The 23,877-nt window shown below is 40.6% G+C and overlaps 1 protein-coding gene and 1 long non-coding RNA gene across 9 annotated transcripts in view; one reads left to right on the top strand and one right to left on the bottom strand.

The window, feature by feature from the left end:
- The window catches only part of LOC103480506 (uncharacterized), a 95,549-nt gene that overhangs the window by 66,199 nt on the left and 5,473 nt on the right, over positions 1-23,877 (top strand). For 2 of the 3 annotated variants that reach the window (XR_001777572.2, XR_014084836.1), the window contains one exon: positions 5,109-5,148. The exons of the other annotated variant lie outside the window; for it this stretch is intronic. This is a non-coding gene — a long non-coding RNA (uncharacterized LOC103480506). The remainder of the gene's footprint in view (positions 1-5,108; positions 5,149-23,877) is intronic. 3 annotated transcript variants of the gene reach the window in all.
- pcdh7b (protocadherin 7b) overlaps positions 520-23,877 on the bottom strand; it is a 127,856-nt gene continuing 104,498 nt past the window's right edge. For 2 of the 6 annotated variants that reach the window (XM_017310480.2, XM_008435475.3), the window contains exons 3-4: positions 4,539-4,557; positions 3,192-3,327 (exon numbers count right to left, since the gene is read on the bottom strand). In XM_017310480.2, coding sequence (XP_017165969.1) covers positions 4,541-4,557 — 17 coding nt within the window. In that variant the 3' untranslated portion in view covers positions 3,192-3,327; positions 4,539-4,540. Of the gene's footprint in view, positions 3,328-4,538; positions 4,558-23,877 lie in introns of all 6 variants that reach the window. The other 4 variants (XM_008435472.3, XM_008435473.3, XM_008435474.3 and 1 more) reach the window with 3 other exon arrangements.

The following is a 23,877-nucleotide window of genomic DNA, read 5'->3' as shown; positions in this document are numbered from 1 at the left end:
GAACACAACCAAAAAAAAAAAAAAAAAAATCCAATAGATCATTTCCACCAGCAAGCAACTTTTCACCTGTACCTGTATTCATTCAGTAATGCACAAAGGGTGCACTAGGAAATTGTTTTTTCAACAAGATAACTGACCCCCAGTGAGGAGAAATCATTTAAATTATTAGACCTTACAGGCTCGCTGATATTTGACTAGTCATCCTTTCAAAAGGAACAAAAAAGAAAAAAAAATCTTTGACATCATGGGATTTCATCTAATATGCAGATGACTTTCAGTGCTTAAATGCCAACCCCATATACTAGTCAGTGTGATCATTCCTGCACCGTTTCAGACCAACATTTAATCATACCCATTGGTATAAAAAGGCACAATTTGCATATTTGCATTCACTCAGTTTTTTTTGTTTTGTTTTGTTTTGTTTTTTGTCCCCTTTTTTCAGAAGCACTCTAAATATACAAAGTGGCACCAAATAAAGGAGGAAAAAAAAAAAAAAGTGAAACACAGTACATCGTCATGATCATTTCCACAATTTTATCTGCAACTGTGTGACATTGGAAGTGACTAAAACAATAAAAATACATGAGAAATTGACTATCCTAATGGTATACAGCCGATACAAAAGAAAACGAATCATTTAAAGTAAATGTGACATGAGGCGATGATAAAACTTGGTAATGGGTGGAGAAGAAAATCAAAATCAACAGTTCAGTCTTGATTAGTGTACAAAGTCGCATTACATGGGTAAAATGCAAGCAACAAGATGGGCTTCTGTTTACAAGAGAAACTTTTTTTTGTTTGTTTTTTATACATTTTCTTTTACAGTTTTTATTTATTTATTTTTTTTCATCGTCTGTCCTCTGTAAGTGAAGTAAGTTGCCATTAAACGTGCAGTAAAAAGTAAATATTCATGTATACAGTTGATAAGTATTAGGAGCACTTTCTTTCAAACAACGAGTAGTACTTACAGACTATAGATTGCCGGAGTGGGTGTTTAGAAAAACTGAAAAAGCACCTCCGGTTGAGCCAAAAAGGGTTTTTTTGCTAAAATACAAAAAAAAAAAAAAAAAAAAAAGTTTCATTGCATCTCTTTTTAATTACAGTAAGATTTGTGCCTCTGCAGCTGGAAAAAAAAAGAAAATAAAAAAACAATGTACACAAGGAGGCACAAAATCTAAACAATGACATTTGTGTGTAGAAAGAGTTGGTGTAATGATTATATGGGTGGTTTAGTTGAGACATGACATTCTTATCGCTCATTCCTTCACAAAACAAGTAATGTGTACTTAAAGCAAAGATCTCGGAGAAAGCTTTTCATCTATGGGTAATGCGTCATCCTATTCGCGAAGCTTTGGTTTGACTTCGACAGAAACACAGAAACATTTGTCCACATGTATGCTATACTGTTGCTTTTTTTTTGTTTGATTGTTCCCTAACTGAGCTGATTCTTACATTCATGGTAAAAAAAAAAAAAAAAAAAAAAGCAACAGCTATAAGTGCTTAAAGGATTCCAGTATATGGGCATCGATGTCATCTTGAAGGCTTTTGAGAGAAGAGTGAAAAATAAGGTATTGGTCACACTTATGTCATGGTATTTATTGCTCAGTCCTAACACACACACACGCCCACGCACGCAATCACGCACACAAATGAAAGTAAGACATGTCTTTCTTTGCAACTTTTCCGACGACAACTCAGCCATGGGTATGCTTTTCAGTCTCCCAATATCTACAGATTTTAACTGCACCTGAAGATTTTTTAATCTCTTGCCAGAACACTGTGCTTAACCCAAGTTGCCACCAGGAGACACAGTTAAACACCAATTCGTACGCTCTTCTTACTAAGGTGATCAGATAATAAACCATGCTTCTCCAGGGAATGTGATTGTAGACGAAAAGTATCTTGCATTTCTCAGGGTGGGCTTTTGTCTCAGTCTTGCCAATCAAAAGACAAAATGACAAAGAGACTTACTAAAGGTAGCAGGGCAAAAGTCGGGCACCAGAGCCACGAGCTCTGTTGCTAGCATCCGATGCTTATTTACAACGAGTGACACTTGCGCAAGGTTCTCACGCGGTTGGTCAACTAAAGTTCATCATTTGTCTCTCGAGTGGAGCTGCAGTCCAAGCCAGGAAAGTTTATTGGCTTCTAACCCAGGTTTCCATATCCTGAAGAGGTCAGTTTTTTTTTAAAGCTTAGTCTTTTCGGTCCCTTGTAATATTCAAATTCAGCCATGTCTTGGCTTGGAAGTTCAGTACAAACTCAAAAGATGGCTGATGGTGAAAGAGTCCAGTCGCTTTGTTTAGACAAAATGGCATCTTGGCCAGATTATTCTGGACTGTTAAAAAAAAAAAAAAGGGCCAAATCGAGGCAGATTCCAAAGTCAAAACAGTTTGCGATAACGGTTCTGATTCCAGAAAAGAACAGACGAGGGCAATGAACGAAACGGGCGTATTTTTACAGTGTTATCTTTAAAAACAACAGTTACTTCTGTAGGGAACACTGGAGTAGTCATGCGTGTGCTGTATATCTAAAATGAGTTGTTTAACTTTACAGATTGACTATCAGGCAGCAGACTGTCTCCAAACAGCGAGACTTGCCATTAGTTCCTCCTCCTCTTCTCTGCCAGGTCATGGCCAGAAAGAGCACTTTGTAAAACTGTTGTGTCCACTTATGTGTTTTCGTCAAGGAGTAGCTGTAACGTCTCTGGGGAAGTTTTAGTTGGCATTTGGGTGGCTGGTAAAAACAAATAACTTCTGTAACTACAACAATTATGGGTAAGTGACTGTCGTTCGCAACGGGTTTTGAATGCCACCGGTTTTATGGTAAAACTCCGAGCTTACAGGTACACCTCCCGTCGCGTCAGCGTGCCACACGACGTGGGCTTGTACTCTCCGGTTGGCGCGAGGGGGATCTCCTCGGTAGGGTGGCCCAGCGTCTCCTCGCCACCTCCTGGCGAGCCATAGGAAGGCGAGCCAAAGGCCTCGTAAGAAGAAGAGGAGGAGGCCATCTTCTTGTTGAGCAAGTTGCGGTTGCGGTCTCCCATCATGTGCGTGGTGGTGGGGTCTCCGTTGGCCATGGCGGCCATGGCGAGGGTCTCTTGGCTACCCGGCTGCTCCGCGCTGCCGCTGCTGCTACTGCTCCCGCTGCTGCCATTGCCGGTCATGAAAGTGGAAAGCTTTGGTTGTTGTTGGGGGTTGGTGGTTGACTTGGACGGCCGTCGCTCGGGCGACGTGCGCACAGGCATCCAGCAGGAGTCCGAGTGGCCGTACTCGTTGCACTCCCGGGTGCACTTGCCAGTCATGGCTACGTCAGGCAAGGGCCGGGAGTCTGGAGGAAGCAAAAAAGAGAGAGGGGGGACGGAAAAAAGTGTCAATGACCGTAATTTATTTCAACAAAGTGAGAAAATTTCTCAGAAGCTTACAGCTAGCGCTACTGTTGTGGCATGTTTCAAGACATAGCTATTAAAAATACATTAGTCTGTATGTTTTTGTCCCCTAATGAGGTCATTACCACATCTAAATGTTAATGAAGAAGATAAAAAAGCAATAATAATTTAAAAAAAACAGGCCACAATGGTTAGGGACCCATGTTTGGAGCTCTTTGTGTTACCAGTGAGTACAACACAGCTCTCACTAACAAAGCTGCATTTATTTTCATGCAGAACGCATACCTCATGACAGCAAGAATAACAAAAAAGACCCACAACGAAAAGAAGACACTACTTGGCTACAACGACAGCCTCAAACTAAAAATAAACAACAGAAAAAAAGTGGCGTGAATCAGAGTTGAAATAATGTCATGCTTCAAAACACATTTTGTGCCGAGAAGGGAAGGGGTTTGGGGCCGCAGTGGTGAAAAGAAGGGGAAGAGATCAGTTTGCGTTTCTCATGTAAGATTTAAGATGTGCCGGGGTTGCTCTGTCTTGCGAAATGGAAACACCACCGACACCCTCCTTTTGTAACTTTTTTTTTTCTCTTCGTTTTTTAGCTGATTGACAGACGACAATCACACGCTCATCTAAGTAGCTTAATAGCTTTGCGGGGCTCAAGCGCTCGAATATCCTCTTAAATCCACTATTAAGTGGCCTTAGCCAATTACCTATCTGAGCGCTAGTCTCAGATTAGCAACATCTTCTGCATTATTGTGGAAAGCAAATTATGCGCTTACAATGCCACTGCTGGGACAACACGCTAGCCTCACTGTCAGACAATAGAACATGTGACAGATATTTCAAACTGATGAGTTGACCGAACATAAGATCGTACGTTAAAAAAACAAAAAAAACAAAAAGGAAGGAAGGAAGAAACAAAGGGGTCTTTGCCAAAACCTTAATGCTTTTCAAATGAGACAGAGCCAGAGGAGTCATTGTTAAGGGTAGTGCTGTGTTAGATGCTGTTTCCTCATGACCTTATGAAGCAAACTATGGGAAACCAAAATCAAGCAAAAGCGAGGGTGATTGCAAATCAAGCCAGGCATGCCTTTGCTCAGAAAACAAAACAAAAAACAAAGAAAACAACAGAGTTTGGACCGTAGCTTACTTTTAATGCTCTTTATCTCCTGCAAAAGAAACAAAAAGTAGAACAGAAATCACTTTTAAATTCTTTATTTCTGCAGTATTAAGTGTGCAGGGAAAAAATATGTTGATCACACCACAAAAAAAAGGGGGGAAAAAAAGGTTTCGCAGAACAGACACATGACTTGAGGACACAATGCAGCCGAGACAAGGACAGTAGGAGGAGACAGGAAAAAGGAAAAACAAAAAAGAAATTCACCTAGGGTCCTACAGATTTAGAACTGAATTCATATTTAATAAACAGAATGTGAATGCTGCGTTAAGAGTGCCATTCCTTCTTTGTGCTAGCAGGAATCTTTGCCTTCTGCTGGAATACAACGACCACTAATTACTGTGACTCTTAATTTTTGGCTGATTAGCTAACCCAAAACCTCAAATATACATGAAAAGGAAGGAAAATGAAACAAAAAAAAAAAACAAAAAAGAAGAGAGATGTGACTGCAATCACAATTAACATGGCAGCTGATGTGATGAGAATGACAAGTGTGGCTTTGGATCACAGCATGTCTCTCCCTCCTTTTTCTCTCTGCTTCAGCTTGACAAGCCAGGCCTTCAACAAGACAAGCGGGTAGCAGGTATGGACTGCCTCTCTTGTTTGTCTTTTTGTTGTTGTTTTTTTACTCCAAAGATTGAGCCATCAGGCTACCCACAATGCACAGCATCTCTCTTGGGGGGCATCTGTGCCCTGCTCCTGAAACGCTCCTATGATTTTGCTGCACACCTCTAATCGTATTCAGACAAAGAAGGGAGCACGATTAGGCAAGCAACCTTTAGCACCCCATCTCCGCTTGCTTCCACAGTCGTATGGAGAGGTAAGGTAACTAGCGCTCTGCATGTTGTGCACTCTGATAGAAAAGTGATTTCCAAGCCATGCTCCACTGTCTCAGCAGGACTGCTAAAATCAAGGACATTCCCCACCGGGTAAATGAATTGGGCAGCTATTCCAAAGCAAAAATGTTTTTTTTATTGTTTTATTGTTTTTTTTTTGTATTTTGTCTCTTTATATATAATATTGTTCAGTCCATCTGAGATTATTTCAATATTACAAACACTCAGACTCTGCTACAGCCTAGCTTAGAATGAACACAGTCTTTAATTTCAGGTCTGAAGTCATGTTGATGTAATCAAACTTCCCAGCCGCCAGCTTTGAAGGTTATAAGTGATTAATATCATACATGCATCAGATAACTCTCTTTTTTTATATCGGAAATACAGTTTAGTTGGTTCAGGAGGCTCCTTGCATGTATTGGTGATTAGATGTTTCCACCAGATGACAGCTATGAAAATGTGGTTATTAGATTTTTATTCTAAAATACTGAATATGCAGGAAAAAGTAACTAAAGGATGAACAGATTTGTTTCATTCTATCTTTTTATACTTAAAATTAAAACCACAAAAGCAAAGCATGCCCCACCCCATGATGTTGTGTGTTTTAAATACTGGGTTCACAATATGATTGAAAAAACTAAAAATAATTTTTAAATATGTATCGCCATCTGTCCTGATCAAAATATTTGATATGAGCAAATGTTGTATATTTTCTTTCTCCATGTTTGCTTTCAGAAGCCAAGAGATTTATCTACTGCAGGTTATTATTAAATTCCTAGTAGTCTTTTACAAGGACCTCCTCACTTCAAAAATCCAGAATTATTCCTCTCTAGATTCTTGTCGCTGTTGCGATCAACAAAATGAAGCTACCAGATGTCTTTAAAGGAGGATATGTGTAAGTTAGTTTCCGTACGTATCCTCAGGCCCTTGGAGCCCCCAATTCTGAAATCAGGACAGTAGAAAATGTCTTGAAAGAAAAGCCACCGGAGCACTCACAGCCCAGTATCTGGCTTTTGTTGGGTGTTCATAAAGGTCTTTCCAAGTCCACAATACCAACCGCGACTCAGCACAATACAAGTGGGTCACTCTGCCACGCTTAAAAAGCCTAGCAATAATGCTACAAGCAAAACAATCAGAAAGCCACTCTGTCCCAAGTTAAATTCCCAATGCTCCAGTCTTGTTTTTAGGAAAGCTGGGGTTTCAAAAAAAAAAAAGCGATAGTGTTGGAACCATAGGGATATTATTGTCATTGCTGAAAGAACAACTACTTGAAAGTCACTTACATTAGCATAGAGAAAGAGAAATGATGATTAAGTAAAAAGACTAAACACACACTGTGCACTAAGACTCTACTGTACGGAAAGATTATGTTGTACTATCCTGTCACTTAAAAATTATACAGCACCTCAAGAAAGTTCTTGTAATTGTTCGAACATTTCTGAGCGGTAACAGCTGATTGTGTCCTTTTGTGTCACAGAACTAAGCTACGTTTTTTTTTTTGCTGCCACATGTCGGCAAAGTTCATCTGTCTGCGTTTGAGCTCCATCACTGGCAGTCTAGTTTCCAAAACGCTGATTTTTGATCCATGACTGCTCTCATTTTCCTGCCAGCAGTTCCACACAAAAACCAAGGGAATGTTCATTACAGAAAATGGAGCGATGGGGAATTTAAAAAAAAGAGAGAAAAACGAGAGCAAAGAGAGAATAGAGAGATGACTTTCCAGCTTGCGTCTTAATGCATTTGTCTGCATCGAGTTTCTTTGATAGACATTGCTCTTGACTGGACAGCAGATAGGGGTCAGAGCAAAAAAAAAAAAAAAAAAGGAGGAGGTTTGACGACAGGAATGATGTGAAAAACAAAGGACAGCATAAAAGAGACAAGAGATAGAGGACGGAGCGTGTGTGTTCTGAGTAGAGCAGGGTCAGGGCAGAAACAGCCGACTGAGTGAAGAAGACAGCATGGCTGCCTCTGGGCCGTCATAGGCCAAACACATTGCCAAAGAGAACAGCGAAAAGTAGAGGAGAAAAGGAGAGAAGAAATGGGGACACGAACAAACACAAGAAACACTGGAGAAGAAAATGTTGTGAGGGTGGCAATTATGATGACTCTAATAAAAGGGAATGCCCTGTGTTTTTAAGAAAAGGCTTGAGAGCATGTGCTCTGGGACATGTGCACATTTGCATCATAGGTCCGGAGACCTTGATTTAGCTTGTTTAAAGCTTCAAATTATCTCCCAAACAGAGAGTTCCTGTGTGCAGCCAGATACGAGGCGCCGCTCACCTCTCCTCCAACTCAATCTAATAAGCTTCTATCATATTAGCTATATTAAGAAGGCTAAAGAAAACACTTTAACCTTCAAATTCCATTTACACCCATCCGCATGATTTCAATTTGAAACCATAATGGAGCTCATTCTCCATCAAGATGAAAATAGAAGTAGTTTTCTCGACCTGGAAGAAGACACATGAGAGTATTCTTTGTGAGAGTAGTCAATTTGCCAGACACTGTGAGCAGATACGCTTCCATCCAGGCAGCAACTCTAAATGAGGCAGGGAAAAATTAGGATTGAAAGTATGCGTTCCAACTTTTTTTTTTAAATAAGAACTCGAGTTTTGTGAGGAAAATAAAATTCCAAATAAAATACCACAAATTCAATGATGAATTTCTGCCATACACGATAAATGCTACAAATCGATGTTTGACTGACAAAGTGGGAACAAACTATAAAGTAGTCTCTTTATGGACTTTTAACACTCAGTAATACATAATTGTATCTAATGGATTCATACATTTTAATTTGAGTTGTCTTAACTGAACTGAGAAGTCAAATTTAGCTAGCAGTTAGCCTTCAACCCCTGTAAAGGCTAACTGCTAGCTAAATTTAGTTAATCACTATTTGATAAGCTCACACCAAAATTACATCTTTTAGTGGAGTTTAGATAGTAACTTCACAGAACCTAATACTTATTACAGATGTCACCATGTGACATCTTTAATATAGTAGCTCATAGTGTCATAACCATGAGCTACTATAAAAAAAAAGCACCACTCCTGGTCAAAAACAACCAATCAGAGCCAGGAGGAAGGAATTAGCATTGTCAATGCTTGCGTGAGGCCTTTTTCTTTTGTCACAGTCGATGTTTATTCACTTTTACACAAACTTATGGTGACGAGATATCTTTAGTGCAGGTAAGGCAACTCCTAATCATAACAACTTTGCAGGAATAGCAATTAGTTAAAACTAGCCAATTAATTTAAGTGTGAAAGAATGTCTTCTTCCTCACTTTCGAAGGATCCCTGTGGCAACGCCTGAGAGCTAAAAAGTCCAACGCATCAGAGAACCAACAGGCAGGCTAATGCTTTGCATTTCTACATATTACTGCAGGTGGTTGCAGGGAAATTTAAAGGGAAGAACAGGATAGGGAAGTAAAAAACAAAACATGCTAAGAAGAGAAAATAAAGGCGAGGGAGGAAGTGTTCCTGGGAGAAAAGAGCAGCAAGAAACAGAATAGGTGCTAAATTATTAACGCGGTCACGGCGGGTTCAGACAGAACAATATCCACAGGAAAAAGCGATATTTGTCTTTCTCTAGCTGAGATGCTTGCCAGACAATTAGGAAAGGATGGAAGAGATGTGGCGGTGATAGTGTGGCTTGGTGGGTGGGGATATGGAACGAAAAGGAGAGCGCTGAGGAGCAATGGCCTTTGAAAAAGCATTTATTGATAGCATTAACATCAGCAGTTGGGAAAATTCATCAGAAGCAGTTCTGAACAGAAGCAAAATGTTAACCTCTGTTACTCCCAATTCAAATGTTGGAACTACAAGGGCATTTAGATGTTTTAGACATGAAACAGCAAATTTTCTGTATCTCCTAACTGCGTTTATCTTTCATGCGAATCATACTCTGCTGATGAACCCACTTGACCCACATTTACTATTCTTCAACAAACATCTTCCCATGCCGCAATCACCCCCCCACACACCCTCTTTTTTTGCTTCAGCAATGCGTCTTATGGGCCAGCTGGCAGGATGCTGTTGAGTGTGGCAGCAGTTGATCTATTCCCTGCCTCCTGAGCTTCTTGAAGTATTTACTACCTGGCAAGGGCAACTAAGGGAATAATCTGGAACCCCCCCTCTCCCCCCTTCCCACCACGCCTTGAGAGCCGCAAGATGGGTGCGGTGGAAAAACGGAGACGAGAGGAAGAGAGGAGAAAGATACAGAGCCCTGATCGAGTTTTGTAATGACCTGTCACCTCCTTTTGTCTCACTTTCCACAATGTCGTGCGTGGAACAAAACGATATACGCGCGAGGCTGCACAGTTTTCAAGGCTATATTCAGACAGACTGGGGTTATGACGTCACTTCCATTTTAGTCCTTTTTTTTGTTTTTTTTCCTTTGCCTGCAGGCTATACGCTAACAAGCATTGCAATGACACTGCAAGCAGGCATTATGGGTATGATATGGCTGCTTTTCCCTTTCAACGGGGTCAATACTCTTCCTGGCATAATGAATGTACTGCGGCCTGGTCCTGAGGTAATTAATTGAGGAGGAATTAACTAGCATAATTTCATTCTGGTGACAATCTCTCAGCCAATTATCATATTGAGCTTGCACTCTTCGTACCCTCCGCACATGTCCTCAAGACTCTGGGGGGTCTCTACGTCTCCTTGCTCCATTTTGAACAATGAGCCGCCGAAGCAGGAGAAGACCACATACATGTGCGGACATTGGCTCTCGTATGCAGTGCTTTGCAAAAGCATTCTTGCTTTTTTTTTTTTTTTTACTTTTTCCTCATTGTCATGTTGCAACCACAACATTCAGAGCATTTTATATGATATACCAACACAAAGCGGTACATCAGAAGAAAATATGTGATTTTATTAATTTATTTCTTCTTGCTAATTAAAATGTGACGATGTACGCTCAGCTTTCTTCGGTTTGTAAAACTGCTCCAGTTGCACAATGCAACCAGCTAGTACATTATCAGCTTTGCACATCTAAAACGGCAGCGTTTGTGAACATCTATTTTAGGTCTCGTCAAATATTTGTAGCTAAATTTAGGTCTGGGACATTTAAACACAAATATGCTTTGTTCTTAACCATTCCTACAGAGCTCTATCTACGCCTGTGTTTAGGGATGCCCTGCTGGATGGTAAACCTATCCATCTGTTAGTCAACTCTAGCCACATTCTGTCTCGATGCCGAAGAACAACCTCCTCACAAAATGACGCCGCCGCCATCAGTTTTCGTAGCGGACGCAGTTTGTTGAGGTTGTTAGCTTTCTGCCACACACTTTGTGTTGTATGTAGGCTAAATATGTCTGACCAGAGGACCTACTAGAAAGTTTAGGATATTGTATTATGACGTAACCCAGCTCTGAACTTCTCTACAATTTTATACCTGGCATGTTTGATGATTTCCTTGGTCTTCATGCTGTTTGTTCACCAACGGTTTCAAACAAAACTCTTTACAGCACAGCTAGATTTACTGAGATTAAATTACTCTCAGATGGAATCTATCTGAGAGTAATGGGAATTTTTAATGCAGTTTCTATAGCAAGAAGAAAAAAAAATTATCTTTGGTTGTTACATTTGTGCTACATTTACTAGTGAAGGTAAATCAAGTGGTTGGAATACTTAGTAGAATGTTGTTGTCTTTTCCAGGAATATTTTCATTATCTTTGTCATGCATGTGTGTGTATATATAGATATATGAGCACAGACACAAGAGAATGCGTCCGTAGAGCTCTTGTGACCCACTGTCATATACAAAAGGAAGGAATAGCAGGATGATTTTGAGAGCAGAGTGACTCATCCAGCCCTCCTGAACAGAGTGATGGGATGGTGCTGGCTTCCTGCCACACATTCACAAGGCAACTGAAACTACACAAAACAAAAAAAAATTGTATTCACGTCCTGCATTCTGTGATGTGCAAACTACAAAACCATACAACAAATGCATATTCTTTTTAAGCTCTAAGAGTATTATAGCATTCTTTTCTTAATCAACTGCTGCTTACATCATTGCATATGTAATGCATTTAGTTAGAGAGACAGAGAGAGAGAGAGAAGAAACCACCTCCTAAACATGGCACTGTGTCACCCCCACACTCACATGCTTATGTGTGTTTCCTACAGCAGAGCTGAGCCTTTTACTCTGGAAGCGCCATGAGGATTAGAATTAACAGCTCTGCCGTGGTGCACACATGCAATGCTGCTGCTAGTAACCGATAAAACAATATGGAGGTCTCAACTCAGTTTTACCCCCTCCCCATTCCACACACACACACACCCCCACAAACAGACACACACGCCTGCACGCAGCCACACCAACTGCATGTTTTTTTTTGCACTGCAGCAAACCTTACATTAAGAACGCAGACTGTGTGAAGGAGCTTCCGCTTGTTGCGTCTGAGCTCGCTATTTTCAACCGCAGACAAGAAGGCAAACCCAGAGTGTTAACCGATAAGGCAGACATGAAATATATGATGGAGCAGTGTGTGTGGAAAATGGTAGGGCTACCATGTGCTACTCTGAGGGGGTTAACTCAGTAAAAAAAAATAAAAATTATCATTATTATTATTATTATTATTATTATTGTTTACTATTTCTCTAAAATCTTTCTCCACTCTCTCTGTGACACATACACAGCATCTCTCTCTTATTTCGCCAGCCATTCTTTAGAAAAGAAGTGTCATTGCTTCTCCTCCACTGTTACTCTTATCGCACACTCCCAGGCACAGTCACACAATGGCCTGTTTTACACCATTAAATGGTTATTTGTCAAAATAAAATTTCAATTAAATTGTCCCAGAAATAAAAAAAAAGAAAAGAAAGAAAAGTCGGTGGTTTGTGCTTTTCATTAACATATAAGTAGGAGAAAATATCTAAATTCCCCGGTATACTATAGGTATCTGCGTGGAGAGAGGGAGAGGTGATGGGTGCATGTCTGAAAATGAGGTTATTACATAAAATGTAAAAACACCCATAACGTGTCTGGTTGTTATTTCGTGTGATGCGGCTAAAACACATAGAAGCTGCACAGAACATTATACTCGTACATTCAAACCAGCACAAGTGCAGCATTACCCCACTTGGCAGAAACTGGAGCAGGAAGGACACATTAGATTATGTGTATTGTCAACCTAGAGCAAAAAAAAACATAGGGTGACATAAATTGCTCAATTTATTTTGTAATAAATGCTACACATTTCTCAAGGTAATAGTAAATATGCATTTTTTTTTTCTTTTGCCACGTTTTGGAAAGGCATTCAGGGCCGGAGCGAGCCAGCCATAGCTTTAACCGACAGCGAGCGGTATGCCCACGCAATGTCAGGGCAGAAAGACGGAAGCAATGATCGAAGATAAGCAACTGTTGCTGACTGACCGCCAGTCTAAGAAGGGTTGCAGTGTGTAATTGGGCTTGCATTCTGGGCTTGTGTTGCAGTCACATGACCCGGGTATATTGGAGTCAATGAGACAACCATATATTTATAAGTGCTCTAGAGTCAAAAGTCAAATTCAGCTGAAGCTCTCCAAAACCTGGTCGACGAGGATCCCGAACACTGCAGCGAATCTAAATCAGAATAAATGTAATAGTAAATGTTGTTTGTATTGCAGTAAGTACTATACGTTTTATCTAGCTATGCAGGAGTTCAGCATGAAATCAACATTGTTTTCATGCTTAGTGTTGAAACACATTCTAGTCCAGAGTGAGTCGGGCATGGTGAATCATGACCTTAATTGAAAGCTAGTGGTGCAAATGTGTTGGGGGGTAATTATATTGACCTGAAGCGACTGGCTTTCAGTTTGCTCTGTTTTTTTTTGTTTTTTTTCAGGAGGTAGACGCATAAACAGGCAAAGTAAGCTTCACTCTGAAGCAGAGAAGGCAAATTATCAGAACCTTGTGTTTCCCTGAGGGATTAGTTTTGCTGTGTCTCAGCAGGTTCCTTACAACATGATGAGCTATTGTGTTCTGAGGACTGCAGGGGAAATAACTGAACAAGTCTTTTTTTTTTATTTTTTTAAAGGAGGTACCTTCTTTTAGTTTCTACATTTTCATCCCTGTGAAAATATCGAGCACCTAATGGCTGATTTAAAATATTCTTAATACTGAAGTATTGCAATTCTGTGTGACGCGACACTTCTAGTATCCTAAATTTATGTTGATTAAATTATAAGTAGCTATATATATATAAAAACACAACTAGTTGAAGTGTCAGAGTGTATTGTTTTGGGAACGCAAACGGGTTATGAAGGGATTTTAGTGAATTCCTCCAGGATAGCTTGAACACCTACTGGGAAGGTTAAAGCAAACCTGCTTTAAATGGCTGTGCTGAGTACAGCCATGATGAAAGTGCTAAAAGGATGTGCCAGTCATCAAGCAAGTTCTCCAGGCCGTCTTTAATGTATCCTTGAGTCTGGCCGGGGAGCCTCAGCCTGTGTGAAACCTCCCGCAGCGTCTGAGTGTTCAAGAATGAAAGCGAGGGTGCTTCAATGAGAGTCAGACTATGATCGTCCCCCTGGTGGGGAAAGTCTCAAATGGACCCATTTGCATTCTAGTCCAAGCCGTAAGCCATGTCCAGGCATCTTTTCTTTCTTTTTTTCGTATATTTAATGGGGGAAAAGCAGTTATGTCATGTTTACACAGAACATGACAAAAAGTCAAGAGGCTTAAACACTCTCCAGCCACTCTTGCGCGGACTGAAGCTTAGTGAGATATAGCCTGATAGCACCAAGGTGTCCCGGATTATAAACTCTCTCACACATGGCCCACAGTTTGCTGCCTTCTAGAGTGACATGTAGGATTTGCTGCTGCGAAGAGGCATTTAGCTGTCATCCTTTTTACTCGATCTGTGACTAATTCGACCTCAGCTGTGGTTGACCCCACCGCCGGACTGTTGCAGACAATTCCACTATTAGGTAACACCTTAAAATCAAGGAACAGGTGTATGTGACTCTGGGATAAGGGGGACCATCTGCACATGAGCATTTGAAAGATATAGACTTAGAAAGAGGAATAAGACAAGTCGGTGCCTGTCATGTGATTTTTAGTGCTTTTCTTGCGCAATCCTAATCATTACCCTTCCCATGTGTTTCTAGTCAGTAAACAGAAAAGTCCTTGTCAAGCCAGCTCTTTTTACCTTTTGGAAAATTATCTGCTCAAGTCAGGTGTCGTGAGATTTAGGAGCAGGCTCCAAGCTGCTGATCAAATTTGTAACTACCTTCTTTGATGGTTCAGCGACATATAATGGGGCTCGAGGTTTGATTATCTTCAAACTTCCATCCAGTCTGGGAGATTCGAGATACAACAGGGTGAAGCCGTTCTATAAGACAACTACAGAAAAACAAAAAAAAGCTTTCTTTACTTTCCTTTTTCTTTCTGTGCAGTTTCCATTGATTTTATAAAGGGAATGTAGCAGGAAGACATTGGAAACCATAGGAACAAGAAGGGTCGTGAATCTGTGAAGGGACATCTTCAAGCAACTTGACCTAGTTGAAGTCGGTCAATCTACAGCAAGGCACATGTCAAAGTTAAAAACATTTGACACAATATTGAGACCGATGTAGATATTGACTTCAACTAGGTCAAGATGCTGTGGAAATGTTCATAAACCAAAGCCCAATAATCCCAATCGATTGAACCCCGTTTTAGAACTCAGATTTTGTGAAACTGCCTCCATAACATTGTGAAACTGATAGTCATACAGGATACCTACTTTGAATTATTGCCACTAAAGGTGGTTCTGCAAGATCAACTCATGAACTTTGACTTTTTTTTTTTTTCCGTAACTGTACAGAAAGTCATGAATGTTTCTTTTTACCGTTATTGTGTATGACGGGTAGACAGTCCATTCAAATCACAAAACGTCTGCAGCCCTAAACTCACTGTATAACCATGTGGCGTTAAATTTGTGTGCTACTTGGGTCAAATCAAGATGGTGCACGGTGCACATACACGCCCCAAATACATTCCCTGATTTTTTTCATGTGGTGTCAAATTATTCAGAACAAAGAAGGTAAAAGATCAATTTTTCATCATCTTACTCCACTGCCTTTGCTTCTGTAGCAAAGTTTTTCCTCCACAGCAACGGTGCAGACCACGTCTTAAACTTTCATCATAGCACAATTCCTGAGAGCGACAAATGCCACAGGGAGACAGCAAGGCTTGCCTCGGTCATAACTCTGAAGCCTCTCTGCTATTCTTAAAGGGCCACGTCTAAGTCTGAATACAAGTGGACAGTTGAAAGCAAAGCCCTCTATTAACATTTACATGCATCACACAGGATGAATAAGAAAAAGGGAGATGATTTGAAGTGAAACCTGCTCTGGATCGAAGTCACGATGAGGTCTTTCAAGCTGAAACGCACGCCTTTATTTAACAGGCAAGTTTAGCAGTAGGAAAAAAAAAAAAAAAAAGAAAATACAGCACCACAGCTGTAGCCAAACACAGTGTATTATTTAAAGCACCAGGGGCCCAATTTGTCACTCTGGCGGGCTCATCACAGATGAACATCCTTTATGAAATGCACTTTTCACGCTGCCTGTCGGAGGGATCAAAGTATTAGCTCAAGCCTTGCCCGTTTCTCCCTCCTCAGTCTCTCTGCTCCGATTCCCACTGACAAAATGAGTCAATTTAAACCAAATGGATCCCCTATCAAAAAAAAAGAAAAGAAAAAGAGAGCGGTGAGGGGGAGCGAGACGGAGAGAGGGAGGCAGGGGGAAATAGATTCATATTGTGAGTGGTTGAAGTTTGGGGAGGTGGGCAGTAATGAGGGTACATGGACACTGAGCTTCTTTTACAACATGTAGAGAAAAGAAGCTACAGGAGATACAATGGAAAAAGGTCATTATTGGAGTCAAGCCTTTCTGGTACATCCTGCAGATTGTCACGTTATATGGGGTAAAATCAGACAAAGCATATGCCCCGTGGTTAGGATGAAAGCTTTTTCATTTCAAAACCTAAATGAAGAGTATTCAAACCCATTCAGATTTTCTTCATTTTGACAAATAACCACAGCAAACTTTGTTGTACATTTTTGTTACTTTCTGTGACAGATTTCTGCATCCTAGGTGCACTGATGAGTGTTGTTGTAGATCCTTCCTCCCAGCAGCTGTAAGACTCTATTACCGCCACTGGTCCCAACAAACTCAGTAAGGTTTTACTTCTGTGCTGATATCTATACAACTTTACTCATTCTGAATAAAATTTCTGCTGTTATCTGCACAAAATCTGCTGTTGCACAAGTTTTATTGTCAGTAATTGTATATACACAATTACTGACAATAAAACTTAATAAAACTTTAAATGAACCAACTCAGTTACACATTCCTTTGGACTGGAGTACACTATATTATAACTACATGGCGTTTATGTTCAAATTTTTCTCTGCACTGTAGAGTAATTTTTATTCCTTATTCAATTTTGACATATTTTATATCCTTTGTGCAACTCTACGTTCTTTGTTTGAATATCGCAATCTACAGAAATTTCCCCAATGTTGAACAATAAAATATGTTCACACTGATGCCTGAAGTGACCCAAATCAGATTTTTTTTTTTGCTTGTTTGTTTTTTGCCCTTATGCGCCTGAGAGTCTGAACAACACAGATCAAATTTTCACATATCTGACTCTAAATCCAGTATGTATCTGATCTTTTCGAATATGACCTGTGTCTGTACGTCCAGGTCGCATTCATCCGACCCGTATGTCGTCGACACGTCACTACTGTGCATCCTCATACGCATAAGCATAAAGAACAACAAAAACCATGGATAATAATGGTAAATACTATATTTAATCCTCATGATCTGTTTTTATATAATCTATCAATAACCAACATGAGCTTTTAGCTCATTTTAGCCACATAGCATAACTTATGAATTTGAAATCTTTACAGACTTTTTAAAAGGTTTTAAAGCATCACTTTCTAACTATTAGACAGATGAGGAGACGGAAGCAACCCCTGACCAGATGAAATCTGTTTTATCTAGTCACGTTTTGTTTAGTTTTTCTTTTTTGAGAAGTGCTAACCTGACATTGACATGTGATTCTGAAAACTTCTGCGGATATTTTGTCCCAACACTGACTCAACCCTAAAGAGACACATGAGACTGTCAAATCGATACGCGGGGAGCTCAGAAGCTGCGCGTTCACCTCGGTATTCATTCCCCGGCACATTTTTCTTTCTTTTCTTTTTTTTTTTTTTATGTGCAGCTCAAGTTCACATGACGTTGGATGGCACATTGCATGTAACACAGCATCACTGCATCTTCCACCCCATCCTTTGAAGAGCAGAAAACACGCTTCATTACTCACCCAGCTTGACAGGCCTATTTTCCCCCACCTCTGCTCCTTCTTCCCCTCAGCTCCACCACGACCATTACAACCCCATCCCCGTTTTAGTAAAGCTCTCAACCAATTGATTTTCCCCCTCCCCCTTCTTTTTTCCTCTTTAATTTTTTTTTCTCCCCTTTGCCCTTGATTCTAATGCTTCTGGGTTGTGGGAAATATTTATTCACATTGATCGACAACTGAGCTGATGGGTCTTTTCACGAGCGTCAGATCTCAAGCTGTTTTTGTCCCACCAATGTCTCCAAATATCAATCACCAGTGGGAGAAGTGTTCGTTGGACTGCAGATTAGGGCAATCAAGCCCCAAAGGCCAGACTCATTTTCTGACAAGACTCCATAAAAAAAAGGAGAGAGAAAAATAATATACACCAGACTGCCACAATCTGAGGCGAGTTTGCAGATTCCGCTTTAACTCTCGCGTGCTGTCTGTGGTCAAAACAATGGTTAAAGAGACAAAAATCCTCCACAAATTATTTAAGCACCCAAAGCAGATGGAGACGTGTCTGTCCCGGAGCTGCAGAATCGATTGGATTCCACGCACGATGTGCAGTCGAGAACCCGGAGGGAGCATTCTGATGATAATTCCTGAATCTGCGTGGTTGCCATTAAAAATGCAGCACCGACAGGATATTTTCTGCATCAAATTTTCATAGCATCAAGCAGTCTCGACAGCTCTGTCTAACACACAGAGAGAGAAAGAGAGAGACTCTCACGTAAGAACGATTAAGTTCCTAAGGCAAGCGCTTACAAGATATAGGACATTTGATAGAGCTGTACCAGTTCATCCCTAGGAAGACTCAGTTCTTAACTTAGTTCACCCAGTTTAAAATGAACCGATCCATGCTCATAAGTCACCACCTATGCATTTTGAATTAACTTCAAATCTCGAACTTGAACTAGTTCTTGTAATTACAAATTAGGGTAAGGATTATCCTGTTGTCCAGCGTCCATTATACTCGTCTTACTGTCCTAATTACCAACAGTGTGTATAGATTTTTGTAGCCGAGATGTTAAAGCTCACAGAGAGGGGGTGAAGTCAAGACAAAAACAGAAAACAAATAAAGTAAAAATGAATGTATTAATATTAGAATATTTAAACAAAAAAAATAAATAAGGTGTGCTTTCCTAATATCACCCATCCCTAATGAACAGGCAAAATGTCTACCCTCTACATGCACAAAGCTGGGAGACTTTGTCCATGTAGAGACTATTTCCACAAAATATTGCCTGAGGAGGGCAAAACCTCAGTACCCGTTTTTACTAAAATTCTTTGAAAATCATTTTCCTTCCACTTCCCTTGAAATTCATATTGAGAATTTCAAGGGGGCAAAAGCTCGTTTGCAATGCACCGCACATACAGAACCGCCAAGACCATGAATTGGTCTGCAGCGAGGTTGAATTATTCTGATTATGTCTCGTGTACGTCGAGCAACATGTATGTGCATTCAAAAAAATAAATAAAAAATCAACAACCCCTACACGCTGAACCACCCTCTGACATAATATACTGTACAGTCAGCAGCCAAAACACATTACTGATAATCCCCATTCCTTTCCCAACCTTTGCTGACTCAAATGCTTTTTCTTTTTTACCTTTTTTCCTACATTCACATTCCGCTGTCACATCCCAGCCAGAGCACATCATTCCGGCTAAATAAAACTTCCCTCTTTCCACCGATTACTGCGTGCAAGGTCATATGTAAATACACTTCCTTTGCAGCAGGGAAGGCTGTGATGGAGGAAAAAAAAAAACACTGGATATAAATATTCCTGCTGTACAGACACATGCATTATGTGGCAAACAGAGAGCTCTGAAAGTTTCATCTGCGTGCCTGGCCGCTGAAGATCCATTCTCACTTTGGCCTCATTATTGCGCTCGTAGTACATCCCTCCTGTGCTCTCCTGTCATGTGCAGAGACCAGGAGAAGGTCCGCATTTTGAGCCCCATTAAAATTGTTATCACTGAGAAAAGCTTTACGGAAAGACGGTTAAGGGCCTTGTAAAGTGATATCCGACTACTAGTGCTTTAGAATTATTACTTTCTATCCGCAGAGATAGAAAGCAAAAAATCCTTTTTGATTACTGCCAGCTAAAGACGCTGACAGATTTATTTTTTTCTCCCCGTCTACCCGGCTCGCCCGCTGGAAGATTAGCATTGTCTCTGACCTCTGATGAAAGAAAGAACCAAGAATAAGACAGAACAGAAGAGAATATGCCAGAGAACATACAATAGCTGACTCTGAGTGAGTCATGAGTGTCAGAAGCCATCAAAAAGCACGCTGTGCGTCTACCTGATAAGTGTCTTTAGCTAAAAGCAATACGTATGTACTACTTTTGTTTCCTCTCGAGGCCAGGATTGGAGGGTAGGCTGTTGAGCTACAGCAAAGTGTGCAGCCAAATTAAGAGCAGGGAGAAACGTAATCAGCGTGAAGTGCGTACGGGAGAGGACGAGAAGGACTGGTAATACGTTAGCGAATTTAATAAGGCTCAGAACTCCTCAATAACATCAACCCCTCCCCCCGCCTCACCGAGTCTTCTCGGAAACATGAAATATGGCGATAAAGGATGACGCCTTCCTCAATAGAGCGCTCTAGAAACAAAAAATATATATATATAGAAAAAAAAAGTAGAAGACATCCACATGTTACTGCCACAGCTGTGCTGCTTGGCTACATTTTAAAGCTTTTCTTCACTCTTCTTCTACTTTTGCTGCAATCTTCTCCAAACGTCCCTCTGTTTGAGGTCACACACATCGCTGAATAACCCAAACACCATGGAGGCATGAGAGGCGCCTGTTGGTTTGTTTGTCTGGTTTGATATACGGAAACCTCCTCACCAGCAGCTTGTTGCTTATTAATGATAAATAACAGGGTCAGTCAAGGGTTATTTTCACAGATTATTAGGTATCATTTCCAAGTAGGCACCAGCATCATTTCTCTAGTTGTTTTTTTTTTGTTGTTGTACGGCTCATTTGCTTTTACTTCAGTTCACAATAAATAGGGTAATCTCTTGGGAATTAAGCATTAAAGACAAGAAAGGATGTCTGTAAAAAAAACCATAAGATAGGATATGACATGTAAAACCCAAGACTCGGCTAACGTTGTTAGAGGATTTTTATTGATTTCAGGTTGTTTTTGTCAATTCCATCAAAAGTGAAATGTTCAGGATAAGGCAGATTGTATGAGCTGCTTAGCATTTCTGAAGAATTAACGAGTAAGAGCATTTATAGCATGTCTCAAACTCATAGTCTTTACCTAAAAATTGCATTAGGTATCAGACAATTTGGCCTGTTTTGTCAACTGTAGTAAATAAACGTACATTGTATTGCATGTACTGTATCACGCTAAAAGATTTAAAGTGAATGGAAAATCAAGTCATTTCAAACACCATTACAAAACATCTGTCTCACTGTACAGTGAACTGTTACACCCCCAATAATATTTGGGGTACACTGTACAGTGTATTATTAGCTCACAAACTTAAACAAAATAATGAACCAGACAAGCTTTTTACAAAATCTTCAGCTCAACCATCTGAATAATAATATTAATAATATTATAATAATAATACATTTAAAAATGTGTTTTCAGAATGAAGCAAATGTTTCACAAATCCCAAATCATGTTTCAATGAATCTAATTAGTGTGCAATGTTTCAGCCCAGGGAATAGTTATGCAAATTTGAGGGATTGGATTGGCATTAATATCTAATCTCAAAACGGCATTGAAATCCCCCCATTTTTATAAAATCTTATAGTGCATAAAGAATCTATTCAGTGTTGAAAGAAAGTCATGAGTAACAGTGAGATAAACTTTGGGCAAGAGATGACAATGGATAGTTTAGACTCATTGAAAACAGCTGTTTAGAGCCCACAGGAAGCTCTTAAAGAAATGCCAACTTTAGCATTGTTAGCAGCTAGCCAGTGGCTACCCATTATCCGCCGTTTGCCTCACAGTGCTTCCAAATCATTTACATCTTGTTGGCACGTCACTTTAACTAAAACTCTATCAAGTTGTCTTGTCTTATGAATTGAAGTTAGTTACTGTAACTCGCATCTGCCTGAATATTCAAGTTTTCCCATAGAAATGATTTTCACATTTTAATGTGGGGCAGTGGGGGACATCTAAAGGGCTGGAAGAGATCCACGGGCTGTAAAACGCCCATGTTTGGCAATAAACCTAAGGGTAAGGGTGAATTGTAAGCCAAATGTGAAGAAAATCTGTTCAAATGACTAAAGCTCTGCTTACTCAGACTAGAAAACTTCATAGACGAGAGAATTTCCTTCAGACTTGATGTTCGTCGCAAAATCCACACAGAAATTGGTAAAAAAAAATGTTTTCCAAGATTTATTTGCGAGTAATATTTCTACTCAGTGTTTCTCGTGGACTATCCCAGAGTAACATCTCAGAGCAACTCCCCCTCCTCAGGTATGTCAAACTCGATGTGCTCCTGTTGACACCAACACAACCGAGAAATGCACCTCCCCGACCTGTCATGTCCTGTCAAATGAACAGAGAGAGACAGCCTCTCGCTCTGTCGAGTCCCATGACATTTACATACCACGCTGCCTGGTAGTGCTGGAATCACCCATGGGCTAGATCAGTCCTCGAATTTAGGACAGGCACTTTTTTTCCAGTCTCCTACCCCAGTCCACTTCCTTGTCACTACCTAGGTGAGACCTGCTCACGCTTGACTAAAAGAAAGGCCAAACGTGTATCTTTGCTTGACTGCAACCAAGTCGGCCTGCTGGCTTTCAGATCGAGAATGCAAAGCGTAAAAGGGGAAAAGGGGAAAAAAGAAAAAAAGAGAGGGAGAGAGAGAGCGAGGGCGTGGAAACATGTGGCCCATTTCTCACCCCCCAACCAACCGGTCTTCTGAGCAGCTGAGGTTCATATTCTCTCTTTAGCCAGCTTGGTCTGCCTGAGCTCACCTATACTTTTTGTCTTTTTTTTTTTTTTCTTTTCCTATTCAGACCTATTACAATGGCTCTTTAGTTATTTTACTTCCAATAAGGTTGTCGTCTCTGCAGACGCCTTCCACCATCCCACCGGCCCTCCCTCTTATTATCTCCCTTATGTCTACGCTATACGACTCCCAATTGGCAAATTCACGAGATTGATCATTTTTCACGGCTGGGTGGATTTACTAAGAGCATCCCTCTTGCACGCCGCATTACGTGGGACCCACAACCCTGCTGGTAAAACTCCACAGCCATATCACTTAACATGCACTGGGCTCAACTCCCAGGAGGGGTAGAGGGAGGCTATGGGAGAGCAGAAGAAGAAAGCAGACCTCTGAGCAGAATACTAATAAACTTAAGCACTTGCAGGAAAAAAGAGAGGTGGGGGAGAGAAAAGACGAGAAGCAGTGACAAAATTTAACACTTAATTTGATTCGTCTTAAGATTCCCTGGCCTTCTTCCATTTGCGTGTGTGACTGCATGGGTCGGTTTATAGGAACATATGGGCACATATATACATGTATGTGTGCACAGCGTGGCCACAGGCGTACAAAGATACCCAGTTACAGAACTCCCCACTGACAGATTCATGTGCCTCTGGGGTATTTTTGGGCACTCGGTTCTCTCGCTCATTTTTCTTCAGCATCCATGTGCATGAGAAGCATGTATGAGCACATATGCCTATATGTGTGCGGCGGTCTGCTTTGGTGATGGGAAAGAGAGCGCGGGGCTGCATTAGCATGATTAAAAAGACAGTAACAAATGGCTGCTGTCTGAGGGAAGCCATGTGACTATCACGACAGGATATAGGCCGAGCGTATCGATACGCACGCACTCGCACGCACGTCCTGGAATGATTTGACTTTACTCCCAATGAAGAGATGGACTGGTGGGAACACAAGAAAAGCAAGGAAGCAGAGAAGACTCTGCACTAGCGTCTTACATCTTTTTTTTTTTGTTTGTTTTTTTAAAGAATTTTCTTCCTGATAGTACATTTCTTCTGTGGAGTATTTTAGGAAAACTAGGATGTGACATAAGTGTGTGCAGATGCATCAAATCTTAATGTGCACGTGGTCGCTGGTGAAGCCTCATTATCACAATTTCCTTTAGGAGAAGAATACAGAATAGAGAGTTTCTTTTCATTCCCACAACTGCTGACTTT

The sequence above is a fragment of the Poecilia reticulata genome, chromosome 18, assembly GCF_904066995.2.
Source record: "Poecilia reticulata chromosome 18, P_reticulata-male-v2, whole genome shotgun sequence".
NCBI classification, from domain to species: domain Eukaryota; kingdom Metazoa; phylum Chordata; class Actinopteri; order Cyprinodontiformes; family Poeciliidae; genus Poecilia; species Poecilia reticulata.
Note: the sequence above shows the minus strand (reverse complement) of the source record. Positions and strands in the feature narration are given on the sequence as shown.